Raw genomic sequence first — 17,365 nt, 5'->3', positions numbered from 1 at the left:
TCGTCCTCCTCTGAAGCATCATGCACTGGCAACTGCTGGAGGAAGAAGTTCATGTGCAAATTAAGTACGAGCATGTGTCTGCAAGGGTGACTCCCACCTGCCTCCATCCCTCTGCCCTTTCCCAGTCGTGCAGCCCCAGCACAGTGCCCAGGCAGTCCGTCTGCCCCCCTTCAGTTCCCTCCACCTCACTCCTAACCAGCCCCTTCGGCCCCCTGCTGCACTGGGGACCAGGTGGGAAACTTCCACTCCTCCACAAGCCTCCCAGTTGCCATGGAAACACTATCACGCGCTCCGATCCCAGCCCTCCCTAGCTCCTGAACGGCTAAAGGGAGGGGGATTGAAAGGAGCCGGTGACGGCACAGATCTCGGGATAAACTGTCAGGCAGTGCAATCGCCCTCCCCGTGTCCTGCCTTGTAACCCCCCACGCCCTGCAACCCGCCCCCTCACATATACACTGCAATCCCCCAGGCAGCCCTATGTAGTGCAACCCCACCGCATTCCCCTATGCACCCCAGTAGTGCAACCCCCCAGATGCGCTGCAAGCCCCTATGCACCCCAGTAGTGCAACCCCCCAGATGCGCTGCAAGCCCCTATGCACCCCAGTAGTGCAACCCCCAGACACCCCGCAATCCCCTAAGCACCCTTAGTACTGCAACCCCCCAGATGCGCTGCAAGCCCCTATGCACCCCAGTAGTGCAACCCTCAGACACCCCGCAATCCCCTAAGCACCCCTAGTACTGCAACCCCCCAGATGCGCTGCAAGCCCCTACGCAACCCCCTCTCCTACACCCCCCAAACCACTGCACACCCATGCCCTACACTGCACTGCACATCCGTGCCAGTCCTCACGCCCCCCGCGCATTGAGTGCCCCCCCGGTGCAAGCCCCCCGGCACACCCCGAGGCGGGGCCGCGCGGACCCTAAGGCAGCTCGCCCCCGAGGCCGGGTGGGTGTCGGTGGGGGCGGCGGCGGCGGCGGGGTCCTGCTGCTAACGGGGTTCAGCATCCTCCGGCGGGGGGAGGGGGCGAGTGACGTCAGCCGGGGCTGGCCCACGCGGACCTGGGACCCGCTGCCCGGGAGGCGGGCGGTGCAGAGCGGCCGGGGGAGCGCGCGGGCTGCACCGAGACCCTCCCGCCCCTGCCGCCTGCCCCGGCAACTCCGCGGCCCGGCGAGCCCCGCCCCCCATGGGCTAGGCACCTGGCGAGCCTGTCCGCCGGCCGGCAGCGCCGGGTGCACATGGGGCTGGCTGGTGCCTGGCGGGGGACGCGCGGGGCTGCGGCGCTTCGGGGAGCGACCTGACGGGGCGCGGGACACCCCCGGCTCTGCCTGCCCCCAGGCGGGGCTCCGGCTAGACACCGCCCCGGGCTCCGCTCCGCTCCTCTCCGCTGCCCGCCGGCAGGAGCCGGGGGCGCATCACCCGAGCGGGGCTCGCCAGCCATCCCGCCCGCCCGCCCGCCCCGGCTCGTCTCCCTCCCAGCCCCGCGCCGCGCCGCGAGAGTCTCCGCAGGGATGTGTCGGTCCCCAGCCGCCGCCACGCGTCCGGCCCGCTGAGCCGGCGGCGAGCGGCCATGGAGTGAGTGCGCCCCTCGGTAGCCTGCCTCGCCGCTGCCGCCGCCAGCAGCCCGGCCCGGGAACCCGGCGTGTAACCTCGGGGCGGCGCGCATGGCCGGGGAGATGAAGGTCTGAGCCTCAAATATTTGAAACGTGACCATGTGGAGAAAACAGCTTTTAGCAATCAGGTAAGCGGCGCGAGGGCACTTCCCCCCATCCCCCTGTTGATTTTTGGTTCTCCTGAGTTTGTGTAGCTGGGTGCCTGGGATCGCATTTTTAGACATTTTTTTCCCGTGGTTGGCGTGGATTGTACAAGATGAAATGACCTTTTGCTTCCTCCGTTTAGTTTTCGCCAGGCTAAGGTCTGTAGGGCACTTTCTCTTGCGGAGTGAGGGTGAACCGATACATGGCAGAGAAATCGGTTTAGCTAAGGATTAGACCCGACACCGCCAACCATGGTCAGTAGTTACTTTTCAGCCGAAGTGTTGATCCGGTTTGCCCTATCATTGGAACTTGAGTAGGACCAGATTCCTATATTGGGGGACTGAGTATGAACATGCGATGGTATGTGGAACCAGTGTATTTCAATCTATGCATCCATGTCATTCTGTAGTTCTACATAGGCGCGCTCCACGCACCAAGAAAATACCTTCTCCAAGCACATTGAGGATGTCCGTACAAAAGTATGCATATACACAGAGATATAAAAACAGAGAGCTTTTATCAACATGCTGATGGCTGCAGTGATGCTGACTGAAAAACTGCGCTCGGTTAATGCGTGTGTTTATAGAACTATCTGTTTGTAAATAACCATGTCTATATATACACGTGAATATACTGCATAGGTTGTACAAATGTGTAGGCAACAGTCTGTAAGTACACATGGAAACATATACACAGACGTCTTTGTTTGATATATTTTTGTATTTGTGTGTTTAATTAGAAGGAAACAGTGGATGAATAGAGCTGTGTAATAAAATAACTCTAGCATGTAAGTATCTCCCTGTGCATCATCTTTTAAGAAGGGAAGAAGAAAACAATTCTCTCTCTTGCCTCTAAAGTGATACGTTGAAATAAATCATTGGGATTCAGATATTAAGCTGATAAAAGGATTTCTGTATATAGGTATGCAGTATTTACACACATATATAAATTACAAGTGCTGATGAACATCAGACATGCTAAGGATAAGTGGTACCAGCTGTATTGAAGGCTTAACTTCTGTGTGCAAGTATTTGTGTTCCTTGGAGAGTGAACGTTTTGATACTCTCTGTAGAGTGATGGGGGGGAAACTGTGAAAGCAAATGTGTTTTTCTTATGTCTCTCCACTGGGATGCACTCTAGACTCTTGCTTTGGACAGAGAAAGAAAGGAAAAGGAACCAGATTTTATGAGCAAGCTCCCACCTCCGCTAAAATCTTTCCAAATCCAGTGAATGATGATAGAGATTCATTGCAAAGCTATGTGACTCAGTAGTCTGTTTTGGGGTGTGTGTGTGTGTGTGTGTGTGTCTGTGTGTGTGTGTGTGCACGCATTAACCGTTATTCTCAGACTGATATATGTATAAGTCTGAGAGTAATGGTTAATAGCACACTCTTTATAATGCAGAAGTAAAATCCTAATCTTGTAAAATACTCCAGGAAGTTTCTATGTAAGAGTAGACATCAGTTGGTTTATTGTATCAAGATAGTATCAACCTGATGTAGGATTATGTAGGAGTTTTCTTGTCACTGTGGAAGGACATAAGGTGCAGTGTTGCAGTGAACATTCCAATGAGCATATTTGGCAACATTTAGCAAATCTATTTCACTGAACTGTACTAAATAAAGGCCTTTTCACACAGATTGTGCTTTCACAAAGGAGAAAAAAAGCAGATATGATGGGCCTTTTAAAGAGTTAAATAATGAACTTGCTGAGGTTGGGTTTGAGTTGAGTGTGAATCCAGACAGCTTGTCTACTTTCAGAGAAGTACTCATACAGACGCTAGCTAGTCTTTGTTCCAGACAAAATGGAAATGCTCATTCAATCTCACTGATCCCCTATCAAATTTAGTGTCTAATTTGCTCAGTGCTTTGCCTTCTGCCCCTTGTTTTCTATGAACTCTCAAAGCAGTAATCAGAAAACTTGCAATGCTTCCAGGTGTTTCTTTAGTACAGTGAAAGGTATCATATGATTACTGCTGGTAGGAAAGGAGGTAGGTAGACAGACAGATAGACAGATGGGCGCAAGTTTTAGATTAATCAAGAACTACAATTCAAGGGGAACAGAATCTAAGTGTTATGTAACACATTTCTATTACTGCTGCAAAGTCATCTGGCTGAAGTCTTGTTCTTACTATGATGCTGCATATAGGAAGCAAAAGCATAATTCTTTCTGCTGATGTTTGAATAATTAAAAGAATAATTATTTTTCTTTACTTTCATTGTGCTTTAGTGGGGTTAAATTTAAAGTGGCAATATAGAAAAAATGACCAGTGAAGAATACTACGTTGCTCTATGATTCCCAGCAATTTCCTAAGTGAAATTAAAGAGGATTGTACTATGATTTTGGTCAAATGAGTAAGGTAGAGTTTAAGTCACAGAAATAAGCTGTGTCTGCTGTTTGGAAGAACGTTATTAATGTGTATGTTTTTATTTTCCTGGTGGGACAGTCACATAGCCTCTTCCAGTCTCTTGCTGTAGGGAGCTGTGGGTCCAAGTGTCTGCTGGACAGAGTTCTCTGCTCATTCCAGCTTGCTGCCCTTTGCATGATGGTTTGCTTTGCTGTATAGAACCAGTACAGACTACTTATAAAATTGTGCTACGCAGCTGTCACCCTGCAATTGAAAACCAGGGGAGCGGGGCTGTGAGGCTGCTGAAATGGACAGGTTGAGATGAAGGTAGCGAACAATCCTAACTTAGCAGGGGCATTGATAACATGAGACAAGAGGTCTTTTCCATCACTTAGTCACTGTGTGTCTGTGGCACAGAGCTGGTCTCATTAGGAGCGGGGCTTTTTTTTGTTGATGGTGAGCCTTGAGCCTGGGGAGGCCAGCAAAGTAGGCAGTGTGGACTGAATTTTGAGGGAGCTGTGTTTAGGATATCAGAGACCTTAAACATCTGATCCAAAGCCCTTTGATGCTAATGGAGGCTTTCCCACTGACTTCACTGGGTTTGGGACCAGGCCCTAAGAGAGAGAACTGTCCACTGACTTTTGATCAAGCTCTCGCTTAAGCTCTCGAGTATGGAGAGGTTTTATTGTTTGTTTATTTTTATATATTTTATATTATTTTCCCCGAGCTCTGTTTCTTACCATGAGGTTAATATACACACAGCCACCAACTATATCTAGGATGGTGACAGCCATGTGATTAATTCAAGAGCCAGGTGCCCAATAAATGTATCATGCACCTTTGACTGCATCCCCTGCCCTCTGCCCACTAGTCTGTCTTCCTGCACCTGTTGTAACATCCCAGCCCTTCAAGCATCTTCAGGCTGTCACAATCAATCAGTGAGGGAGATGCTGTTTAGTAGCAAGGATGAGGTCTTTAAATTTGTCTGTGGTATTCAAATTGTGTCCACAATGACCCTATGGAATTACTGCTCAGCCAAGTATGAAAGATATTTTTCATTGCTTCTCCCAACTTGAATTGACTAGAAGGTGAAGGCAAAAGTGAAGTAGGCAGGGTTGTGGTGTCATGCTGGAATTTGCAGAAGACAATACTCATGGAAACATCGCAGACCTCTGTTCTTTAGTGCTTAAGCCTTAAACTGTCAACAGGAAAGCCCTGGCTATCACTTCCCTCTCCTGATCACTTTAGGGATTCCTTTGTTATTCCTGTGGAGTCCCACACACATTTCCATCTCCTCGGAACTGTCGTCCCCGCTTGGCCTTATCAGCTCTCTCTCTCTCTGCCTCTGTTTTATTTTTAATAAGAGATAACAAGTAACTTTACTCCTAACCTTTTCTGCTGCTGTAGCCTTTCTCACCAGCTTCCGCTTCAACTCTAATTATGTTCTGGCTTCATTTCTGACCTTTCCCCTGTAATTTTTCTCATTTTCCTTGAAGAGCCACTAGGGAAGCAACATCAAAAAAAGCGACAGACCCTTCCAGCTCCCAGCTCACCCCAATACTTTCTCCCCCTCTAGGGCCTGATGACTCAGAGGGATGTTTCTCTGGTCCTCCAATAAACTGATATCTCCTGCTCCAAGGGCAAAGCTGCAGAGTCTGTAGCTGCAGGTGTCAGCTTGGAGACCAGTTGTGCTCCTAAAGCAAGTAGGAACAAAACTAACTCCTAGACTTTTAACTTTAGTTTGTCTTCAGTTCTAGATTCTCCATTTTTTAAAATGGGAACTTTCCACTTCTAAAATTCTTCTGGGCAGAGAGAGTGAGTGATCCTCAAGAAACTCAACCTCTTTTAACAATTTTCTAATTTCCCCCCAGCCACTGAGAGCTTCCATTAATAGTTGTTATCCTGACCAGCTCTGCAACTACCCTGATCCATCCCATCCCACTCAGAGACATGATCTATAGTGCCATGTCCAGAAATGTGACTGTCCTATGGTAAATTGGACTGCAGCTATGTATGTATAAATCCAACAAAATTGGAATTTCACATATTTTCTTTTAGCTGTAGCTGTGAATGTTCCTTCTTTGGGTGGAAATGGGATATTTTAAATAATATTGCATGGTCTTTACAGCATTTTCAGATCAAAACCTATTGGTGGTATAAATAAACACGTTGCTTGCAGTTTCCCTTTGGTTATGTAAAACAAGTCACTAAAAGCATATAACCTGGCATATTTGTGTTGCGATAACTTTATGGGCACTATAGTTGGTACTGAAACAAAAAGTTAATGTGCATTTCTCACATCAAGTTCACATAGATGCAGCCAGCCATCAAAGATGGGAACCTTGCATTCTCAGTGCTAGTGTGAATACCAAATAGTGGGAGTTAATGGTTTCCACTAAAGAGGTTTTCACTTCTAGTAAATCCATGCCGTGTCTGAGTCCCAGCAAGCTGTTGCTGGATGAATTGATTGCCACAGAAATTCATCTAGTGTCAGTGACTATGATAGTTATCAGCTACAATAATACTTGAATAAACTGCACTTTTATGCAGCAGTTCATACCTTGTAACAGGCAGCAATTTCACAGATGAGAAAAAGGGAGATGTGCTGATATTAACACCCCTCTTCCCGATGGTATGAATAATTGTTGTAATAATATTGGAATCATCACAGTATTGCCTTTTATTGTGTATATTCAACAGAGCGATAGCTGGGAAGCTGGCTGAGTCATTGAACAGGAACCTCATCCTGCAGAGGCTTTGGAGGCTTTTATTCTGGAGCGCCTGCTCCCTGGGCTGAGAGCGCCTAGGAGCTTCATAGAGATTGTACCTTGTGTTCTCCAGGGAGGGGTCCAGCTTGCATTTCTCTCCTATGCCCGAACTATGGAGCAGCAACGATTTCTGCATTAGACATGCCTGAGTGCTGTCCTAAAATGCTGGCCCTAGAAAGGCTACTTGCCAGTCCAACGTTCACTTACACAATAACCCACTGAATCCTAGATTTCCCCAAGCCGTCTTTTGGAAGAGTGCACTGTAGCTCATCCGTATCCATAAAAATGATATCTTGGATTGTTGTATGGATAAATGTGATGTTAGAATGATCAACTCGCTGCCCATCAGCTCCGGGCTTTTGCACAGTACTGTTTCAGTTTGCCTTATATAACAGTCATATGTTTAAACTAAGTCATTGCTAAATTTTCTTCAAAGGGTAATGTGCAAGCAGAGTCTAAATGGCTGTAAAGATTAGCTCGGAAAGCTGACGGTATGCCTGATCTCAATTTTTCTGTTTGAAGTCTGGCCCAAGAGGCCTCATTGTGACCCAGTGCGTTTATGTATGTATACAAGCAGTGGAGAGACACGAGCCGAACTGCCTCACTCAGCAGCTTTATAGGGTATATGTGGCCGCTCTGGGCATGTCTGAGATGCATTATGAAAATATGCTTACACCTTTAAATAGAGTTGATAGGAGACTGACTAGGAGGAAATATTAAGGGAATTAAATATGCACAGCCTGGAAGAATGGAAGACACGGTTCTAGTGTGCAGATACGATACAGAATGGAGGAAAGCATTACTGTAATTAGTTAGGAGTGATGATAAACAGTTTACAGTAAAGCAAGGGGGGAGGGATAGCTCAGTGGTTTGAGCAATGGCCTATTAAACCCAGAGTTGTGAGTTCAATCCTTGTGGGGGCCATTTAGGAAACTGGGGTAAAAATCTTTCTGGGGATTGGTCCTGCTTTGAGCAGGGGGTTGGACTAGATGACCCCCTGAGGTGCCTTCCAACCCTGATATTCTATGTTTAAAAAAAAAAGACCAGTCCAGTTTGGATACTATAGAAAGAACTACTTCTGCCCCGCCCCCTCCACAAAACAAGCCATCTTGCCCAGGACCAACCCAGGGAATGGATCCACAATCTAAGATAGGTGGTGGAATTCAGACTTCTCAATATCTCCAAGTCCCAGCTTGGCAACCACCTCTTGGGTCCTTAAACTGGGTGCTACCACTCCTAAGGGACACTCAAAGAAGCCTAGCAAAAATGAGGTGGGAATGGAGGAGGAAGGATTTTTCTTGTTTTTCCTTTGGACTTGCCGAAGATGGGACCTGGCCCCAAACATCCAATACTGCACACCAAATAGTCTCAGAGATGAACATCTCCCATTTTATGCATGGTGACACAGAGAGATCATTTTCAAAAGTGACCAGTGGTTTTGGGTGCCCAATGAAGCCTGATTTGTCTGAAAGTGCTGAGTACCTGGTTACTGCACTAAAGACATCTTACCAGTTATAAATAGCTATAAGACAAACATCTGAACCCAACTGTCCCTTTAAAGAAAAAGTCAGAACAGCAATGCATATTTCTTTTGACTCATTTATTTTGACCTCTGCTATAGCGCTTGATGGTTACAACTGACATTTCTTATGATAGGGATGCACTTAATTTAATTTCTCTCTGAAAGATGTTGATAGAATTTGGACTGCTGAGAGGTTTAAACTCAATCTCTGTTGCCTGAACTTAACTGTGGGAGATTTACCCACCTTTATCCTTCAACATTAATTTTAGTTTTAGGGGGATTCTTTCTGAATTGATATTTTGCCTGGCATTGAATCTCTATTACTTTCCAGCTTTTATCAATTTCTTCTCTGGTCTCAGCATCTGCACTAGTCAATTCTGCATTAAAACCTGCCTCCCAGCATTTTCTTGGAATGGCTTTAAGCTGGTTAGTACATATCTATGAAGAGATACGTGCTCAGACACTATGGTGATGTGTGGCACTGTAAAATCCTAAGATAGATAGATAGATAGATCATTAACTAGAAAATAATAGAAATTCTTCTTCCTGCAGAATATATTCAATAATTCTGGGAAGTATTTTACTTAAATAATACAGGGAAAGAGCTGTGTGGTTTTAGTATTACAGGCCCTCTAGGAATGAACTGTTTTCAAGCAGACCCTTTGCAGTTCATCTCTGACGCAACAACATAAACATCTCAGTTTCTCTAAGGTGCACAAGAGTATTAGGAAGCAGATCCTTTTTGATGAGGTTTACTAAGTAAATGAGTGAAAATGAGTGATGGAAGAAAACACAATTTATTTTAGCAGCATTGGTTGCCGTTACACAAGGGAGCATACAAACATTTCTGAAATAAACACAATGGACAACCAAGGTGCATGGTACCCTTTAAAGAAAAGGTCTCTTTTGGCTTTCTTTCTCCTGAAGGTGATTACCCTTTGGAATTCCTTGGCTCAGAGCTTCTCTGGCCTAACAGGTTCCACATTACTGGGAATGAAGAAAACACAGAAGACAGGTATCAGTGGGTGTATCAGGGTATAAAATGGGATTGAATATTGAGCAGTGAAGAATGATGCTATTTAATTGAATCTCATCTGTCTCTCAAGGTGTTTCTAACGTACCCAGTCACCATAGTATTTGGGCACAGAGTTGAACTTGATAACTACAAAGTAGGAAAGAAATTTGCCCTCAGCTCATATTAGTGAGGCACTTGAGGTCTTTGTCAGCTTCCCCTTGAACGCTGAGGAAGGAGTAAATATGGAGGGGGTTTAGGAGCATAAAGTCTCGAGCCCTGCTAGCAAAACTTTGGGACCTTCCTTACAGACTCCTTCTTCCATTACTCCTTCCATGGACTCTTGTCACCTCATACTTCAGGGTTTACACCAGCCTCTGGCTATTAGGGGTTAGTATGAGACCTCCAAGGGTGAGATTATCCCACATCTGCCTACTGCGGTGTTTCTTGCCCTTATTCTGAAGCATTCAGTACTGGCCACTGTCAGAGACAGGACTAAATGGACCTATATCTTCCCCTCAACTCCTTAGTTTTATTCCTAAATTAAACCTTCCAGTTCCCCGCCCCCAGCAGCAACCGACTGGGTCCAGCACTGACATCTGCAATTCTGCCTCAATGTTCTGGTGTTCCCCCTTCTAACTCCAGGGAACCAGGACTCCAGAAAACACCCTGGGAACATCCCTTTATACTCCAAATAATAGACATCCTGCAATTTCAGGAGAGCCTCAGTCCTTCTATTCTTCTCTTTCAAAGATTATTTAAAGAGAAACCTTGGTACCTAAGGAGAGCATGATCTGTTGTTGCAGTGTGTCATACTCGAGGTCTGGAGAGTCACCTGAACCAAGCAGTAAGAAAAACCTTTTCTTCAAGGGTTTGAAGACTAATATTTCATCTGGAAGGCCCCTTTCCAAGAAAAACATTTCAGAGCTAACAGGATGGATTAGTAGATAGTGGTTGGTTTGCCTGTGATTTCCCTGTGGATTTTAATGATCTCAGGTGCTGGCTCAGGCTAGTTACTTGGTGAATTTGTAATGCTAGTTACAAGTTTCAGGATGCGTGAGTTACTATAAGGAGTAGAGAGCATATGGCAAAAGAGAGTTTAAGTTCCTTCCCCAGCCAGCCCTTTCAGCCTCCTGATGTCCAAAGGTGGGATGAAGACATCAGAGGAGAACCCCAAATGCAGGGGAATTTGGAGGAGTTGGAGATTAATTTCCTTAAAATTTCCTTCCATCAGTGCTCAATGATGCAGCATTTCTGAGGCCGAGCAACAACAATAAGAGGGAGAGAAACCAGGCTTGCTAGAGATGGATGCACAATTGTGCCTGAAATAAGCATGATCCCAGGCAGTGGGAACATTTAAAAGGAATAGAGCCAGCTAGTATAGAGATAATGGCCTCTGCCAGAGTGATACCTCAAATCTTATCCTTGCCTGCAACAGCTCAAGTGGTGAGAAGGGGAAGAGAGAGTCTGTGAGATCAGGATTCAGCTGCATTAAGACAACACTGTTTCTCAGCACAGGGTCACCCTCCCAGCCCAGCATATAGCCACAGAGAAATGCTTCTGAGCTTGTTTCTCTTATAACCTCTGCAGAAAGCCTATTCCACTCCAGCCCCGCCCTCCCCACCTAGGCTGGGCTCTCTGACAATCAGTGAAGAGAGGGCAAATACCTGAGTTAGATCTGCTGTTCAGGCCAGCTGCTGGAGGGGTCTATACACCAGGTACTAAATTCTTCTCTCATCTACAGGGGTTTAAACTGGAGCTACTCCATTGATTTTTCTGGATTTACTCAGGTGTATCAGAGCAGAATCTGGCCCCTGTTACTCCCTCTCCTTCCATTGCCCATGGCAGTTATATTATTTTTTTAATTTAAGTTGTTTTGTGAATTCTAGGGCTGGTGGAAGGTGTGGAGTCACCAGGGCACAGGCAAGACTACACACCCTGCCCTGCTGTGCCTCTGACTGTGTCTGGAGAGAACCCCCCTGTAGGAGTCAGAATGGAGCTCAGTTTCCACGGCCCTTTCTGTGCTTGGCTCTTGGCTCAGACTGTCAGCCGGGTTCCCAGCTTTGATTCTGTTTTTGGTGCTGTTGGGATCTGGGGGGAGGCAATATCTTTTATTGGACCAACTTCTGTTGGGGAGAGAGACAAGCTTTTGAGCTGCACAGAAAGCTTGTCCCTCTCACCCCATAGTTGGTTCAATAAAGGATACTGCCTCTCCCACCATGTCTCTCTAATAGCCTGGGACCGACATGGTTGCAAGTACGCTGCATGGGACCCAGCAGACATTTTGTGTGGCCACCTGAACATCTATTGATCTCATGTATTTAGCTGGCTCCAGTGATGAGCTGCCAAAATCTTAACAACTGGTTCCCTATAAAAAGTTCTGATTTAAGGGGGAGGAGTGGGGGAGGGGCCACGGAGAGATCCTCGTGGGGCCAGAGGCCCCTGCAGGGCCTGGGCCAATTGCCCTACTTGCCTCCCCTCTCCTCTGGCCAGCCCCCCCCCAACACACACACACACACCTTGCTAGGCCATTCAAAAAGCGGCAGCAGGACGACTCCAGAGCTCAGCTGAGCTGCCCAGCTGGTGCCGGCGGCTGGCCACGCTGCAGCTGGGGGGAAGCAGGGGAAGGGCCGGGGGAGCCTCAGCCTCCCCAGCTGGGAATCCTGGGAGCAACAGGATGGTCCGGCACACAGACCAGAGTTCTTTGCCCACCCTCTGGCCCTTGAACAACCGGTTCTCCACGGAGGTCTAATTTTAGCAACCGGTTCTTGAGAACCTGTGGGAACCTGCTCCAGCTCACCACTGGCTGGCTCCCATCACTGCAGTGTCCGAGTGCCTTGCAGTCTAATGTGTTTATTCTCACAACACAACTGTGAAGCAGGGCAGTGCTATTGTCCCCATTTTACAGATGGAGACCCTAGGCACAGAGAGACCAAGGCTCTAATCCTCAAAGATATTTAGGCTCCTAACTTCCATTCAAATCAGTGGAGGTTAGACACCTAAATATCTTTGAGGATCGGGGTCTAAATGACTTGCTCAATGGCCCATATGAAATTAGAACAGCAGGAAATTGGACCCAGGTGTCTGAAGTCCCAGATTATGCCCCTGATGACTGGACTATCTTTCCTCTCTAATAATTGACAATAGATGCTGGCTTGTACTGAATTGAAGTTAGAGGATAAAAGCTACCATGTGTGTTTGCTGATCTCCCTGAGCAATGCAGCACCCACCCCCTCTTTGCTACTTATCATGAAGACATTAAACTTAGGTTAAAAAAAACCCACCCCAACTCTGGGCATAAAGCAGAAATGTTCCTAGAAATGTTCATTTTCAACTTTAATCTGAAAAGTGCCATCTCTGAAGAATTGTGGCTTATAAATAACAAAGGGAGGAATTATTTTTCAAGTCAACGAACGTGAATTTTTTTAAAAAAAAACCCATGCTCTGAAGCTCTTTCTCACAAGCTGTAATTTTATGGAAATGTTATTGCATCGGCAATTGCATTGTATTCTTTCTTATAATAGCAGCTGCTACCTAATACATTCTGATGAGTAATACCACCAACAATTATAAATACAGTGCTCTTTTCACTTGATACAGCATGTGAATTTGTGCTTGCTGCTGTAGGATATAAATGCCATTTCTTAGTGTTTCCTCTTGTTTGGAGCCCTTGCCTACAAGATGTTTCTGTAATGAAGAAGGAGGTTCTGTACACATCCAGCAAGAGAAGTGTGGTGCACAGGCAGAAAAGGGGTATGGATTGAATTTACCTCTGGGCATGTTTTTAACTGCCCACTGTACAAAATGCTGTCAGTGCAATGTATGTGTCGAAGCTGGACAGCAGGGCCAAACACTGAAATGTTTCTCAGCCTTTAATCTAGTGAAATCCCTCTCAAACTCCAAGAGAGTTTTGCCTGAGTAATGGCTCTGTAAAAACTGATTTAAAAAGCTCAGAATCTGGCCCTGTCTGTCAGTAGTAAAGAGCCTCTTGCAAAAGCAATAAGGTTTGTGGTGGCATGGTGTGTGTGAGCTGAAGGAGCGAGTGAATGTATATGAGTGTGCCCCAGTCAGGCAGAAATGAGCACACAAGGGAGCTTGTGCAGATGTAGCTGTGTGTGTGACAGAAGGTGTGCGTGGAGTGAGCGAGGAAGGAAGGAAGAGGGATTGTGTGTGTGTGTGAGAGAGAGAGTGGAGGGCTGAGTATGTTTGAGACACTGTAAGTAAGAGGAGAACTGAGGGTTTGATCCTACACATTGAAGTCAGTGGTGCAGCTCCCAGACTGGGCAGTTTTAGGCCCTGAGTGAGGATTGGAATGTATAAAGCTTTAATGGTATAAAATCCAAGATGTGTGTCCCAGAACTTAATGCAGCCACTTTCTAGTCTTTTTATTGTACTCAAATGAAAACACGGTTTTATGGAATTTAACCACAATCTCTCTGCAATCATTCACTCCCATCTATAGGGCACTTTAGCAAAACACACATTTCTACAGCAGCAGCAGCAGCAGGTTTTAAGAAGCACACTGCTATGATAAACTCTCAAGCATTGGTTTATAGCTCTATAAATAAGAGATGTGAATGTCAGGTTAGCTGAGTAACTATATTAGAAACTGAGACACTCAAGAGTTACAAGGACTGGTTGATCACCCTTCAGGAAGCAAGACATGTCTGGGTAGCTTAAGAGCAAATAGTCGGACCTGTATGTTTTGCCATTTTAATGTCTATTATTTAGGATAAGTGACAGAGCTTGGACTAGAACTCACAACTCCCAGCTTTGTACTTAGGCCCCTAGACAGGACTGTGCATGCTGTGGAAGGCTTAGTGCACCATGTTGTCAGGTATTGGCAATGTCACCTTTTCCAGGTGTAATGTTTGCCTCCCTATAATTAGTCCCTTAAAATGACACAAGACCTTGCGTTATGATGTCACCTCCTCCTTTCCCTCAAACAAGGCTTTAAATAATGGAGTGTTAATTAATGCTAAATTGACATGAATTAGAACATCCACTTCAGTACCCAATGAAACTGCAGTGACTAATGCCATGGAAGCAAACAGGAAATGAATGAATAATCATTTCCTGCTTCTTCAGCAGTGTGATCAGACATTTACATCTGCCTCTGCCCCTCTGGAATCACTTTCACTTGACCAGTTGAGGTGCCACATTGTGAATCTCTGAAGAGCACGTGTGTGTCACTTACCCTATGCTAAACCTCCTGTGTTTTTAATAAACTTTTTCTCTGCTTGGAACTTCACTTGTTGGAATTTTTGATTTTCAAAAAGCTGCATCTCCAAAAGGAATAAGCTCATTTTGCTACAAGCAGTTGACATTTAATAGGTTTTCTCATGAATGAATGGGGGAATGCTTTACATGCCTTGTTCCTTGACTTTATAAGAGGCTCTGTACTTCTCTTTAGCACTGAAGTTCTACAAAGTGAAAAATTCAAAATTTATTCTGGGTTCCAGTCAAAGTGACGCATTCTCTGCCAAAATTAATTTTGATAGTTTTGATGCAACGGAACGGCAACATTTGTTATGGGCTTTACCTTGAGGCTGGGCAGCACAAATAGCTTTTAAGAGGAAAGGATTAAATTCGTTATATTTTCCTTTCATCCTTCTCTGAACTGAAAAGGTCCAGGCCCTTAAGCATTGCAAACCAGCTGGACCTTCATTGTGATGGTGAAGTACAGAAGACTGGACCAAGGATTCTTCAGCAGGACTTGTATCTTAGAGGGGGCTGGGATTGACTCAATACTAGTTTCACATTGGCCTGCGAGGCTCCAGCGAGTCCCCTATTCTCGTTTTCCCCAGGGAATGTAAGAGGTGACGGCCATAATGCAAGATGAGGCTATAGTTTTTCAGGTAGCAGAAACTGCAGTATGATACAGATTAGCGATTTAGAGATGGAAGGGACCTATTCGATTATTTAGTCCATTCTCCCATAATGGTAGCATAGGATGTGTCCATGTAGGCAAAATCGGGTTGAGAAGATTCAACCACCCATTTTCTCTGAAACTGTTTGTTCAGGAGGAGTCTCTATTGGTTACTCAACTCATGGGGATAGCCCCTTCTGGCCAAGTATTGCCAAGGGCACATTGTCCTGTAAAACTTGCTCCAAACATATACAGTCAAAATAAAAGTGCATGTATGGGGAAGATATTTTAGGCTCCTGCTCATAGTTCACAGTGAAGTCTGTCACCAGAGCCCAGTCAAGGGGCCTAATTCTTCTCTCACATCAGTGTAAATTAGAAGTAACTGTTGAAGTCAATGGAGTTAAAGTGGTGTAAGATTGGTGCATTTGGAGTATTCTTGGGGGAAGAACTCTATGACAGGACACAGCTTGTGTTGCATACACAAGCCAATAGTGCGAGGGGTGAGCCCTTAAGAACAGCACCTTCACTGCTGCCTTCACTTTCTGAAATCAAGAGCCAGATGGCTATTAAAGTCACTGTGACACCAGCGTGAATGCCTAGAACTAATGTGTGCAAGTGTGCAATGTGTCCCTGTGGTGCAATGTGTGCAATCTGTCCCCCTGGTGCAATGTGTTCCCATGGTGCAGTGTGTCCCTGTGGTACAGTGTGTGTGATGTGTCCCCATGGTGCAATGTGTCCCTGTTGTGCCATGTGTCCCCATGATGCAGTGTGTCCCCGTGGTACAATGTGTGCGATTTGTCCCCGTGGTGCAATGTGTGTGATGTGTCCCCGTGGTGTAATGTGTCCCCGTGGTACAATGTGTGCGATTTGTCCCCGTGGTGCAATGTGTGTGATGTGTCCCCGTGGTGTAATGTGTGCCCGTGGTGCAGTGTGTGCAATGTGTGCCCGTGGTGCAGTGTGTGCAATGTGTCCCCATAGTGCGATGTGTCCCTATGGTGCAGTGTGTCCCTGTGGTACAATGTGTGCAATGTGTCCCTGTGGTGCGATGTGTCCCCATGGTGCAGTGTGTCCCCGTGGTGCAGTGTGTCCCTTTGGTGTGATGTGTGCAGTGTGTCCCCATGGTGCAGTGTGTCCCTGTGGTGCAGTGTGTGCGACGTGTCCCCGTGGTGCAGTGTGTGCGACGTGTCCCCACGGGTGGGAGGAGAAGATGTAAAGGGGTGTCAGGCACAGCAATGTGAAGCAATGGAAGGCAAGGAATGGTGGCCTGCAAGCCTACCCTTTCCTACAGAAATGCCTACAAGAAGCGGAGGTCAGGCTGCATCTGTGGCTTGAGGAGATTAAGCAATAACAAAACTGAATAAACTGTAAAGCTTGAAATAAAGGAATGAGGAAGGAGAAACCCCTCATCATCATCACCAGTCTGCCGGATTGAGACCTTGGACTTTCCTTTGCAGAGAATTATTTGAAATGTTTTATATTTCTTGCAAAAGTCTTTTTTTTTAACAAATTGCAGCTCAATCTAATATCTGACTAGCAATTAGACTTGACAGCATCTATGCCCACAAACATGCTCCTTACAAAAAATAATGCCTCTGATGATTCACGTTCACCTTTATCCTGCAGAAGTTCCCCCCTGCTGTTACTGTAACCATTATAGCCTCAGTCAAAAGTCTGCATGCTGCCAAGATGTAGCTGTGATCTTCTTCTCTGTGTGTAATAAGATGGCCGTGGCAAAGAGTATTTCTATTCTCCACAAAAAGGAAAAAAAGAAGAAGAAAAAGAACTTGCTTTACACTAAAGGAATGTTGTGGACCTCTGTGTGAAGAGGTCAGAGCCATTCCCCTGGGGATTGCTCTTGGTGTCTTAGGCATTTTGTTTTTCTCCATCTTTTTAGCTTGTTTTCATTTTCTATTACATAGAACCGAGTTATAAAACTTCTCCAGAAACAAGCCACAATCAGCAGTCAGCAGTTTCAGCTGTATTCAAAGATTTTTTTTTCATTGAAACTTGTGCTTTTAGGGATGAGAGCAACACTAGAGCAGAAATTGGGACAGACAAGGACCTCCCTGGCACAGCAGAATGGGCTGACGTGA

The 17,365-nt window shown here is 46.0% G+C and overlaps 1 protein-coding gene across 2 annotated transcripts in view; it reads left to right on the top strand.

Moving 5' to 3' along the window:
• The first annotated feature begins 1,562 nt into the window (after window positions 1–1,562).
• Window positions 1,563–17,365, top strand: part of AJAP1 (adherens junctions associated protein 1) — a 102,857-nt gene continuing 87,054 nt past the window's right edge. For both annotated transcript variants that reach the window (XM_044996487.1, XM_044996486.1), the window contains exon 1: window positions 1,563–1,739. In XM_044996487.1, the coding sequence (XP_044852422.1) occupies window positions 1,711–1,739 (29 nt within the window). In that variant the 5' untranslated portion in view covers window positions 1,563–1,710. The remainder of the gene's footprint in view (window positions 1,740–17,365) is intronic.

This window comes from Mauremys mutica, chromosome 21 (genome assembly GCF_020497125.1).
Source record: "Mauremys mutica isolate MM-2020 ecotype Southern chromosome 21, ASM2049712v1, whole genome shotgun sequence".
Taxonomy (NCBI): domain Eukaryota; kingdom Metazoa; phylum Chordata; order Testudines; family Geoemydidae; genus Mauremys; species Mauremys mutica.
The sequence above is the reverse complement of the archived record's forward strand: the minus strand, read 5'-3'. Positions and strand labels throughout refer to the sequence as shown.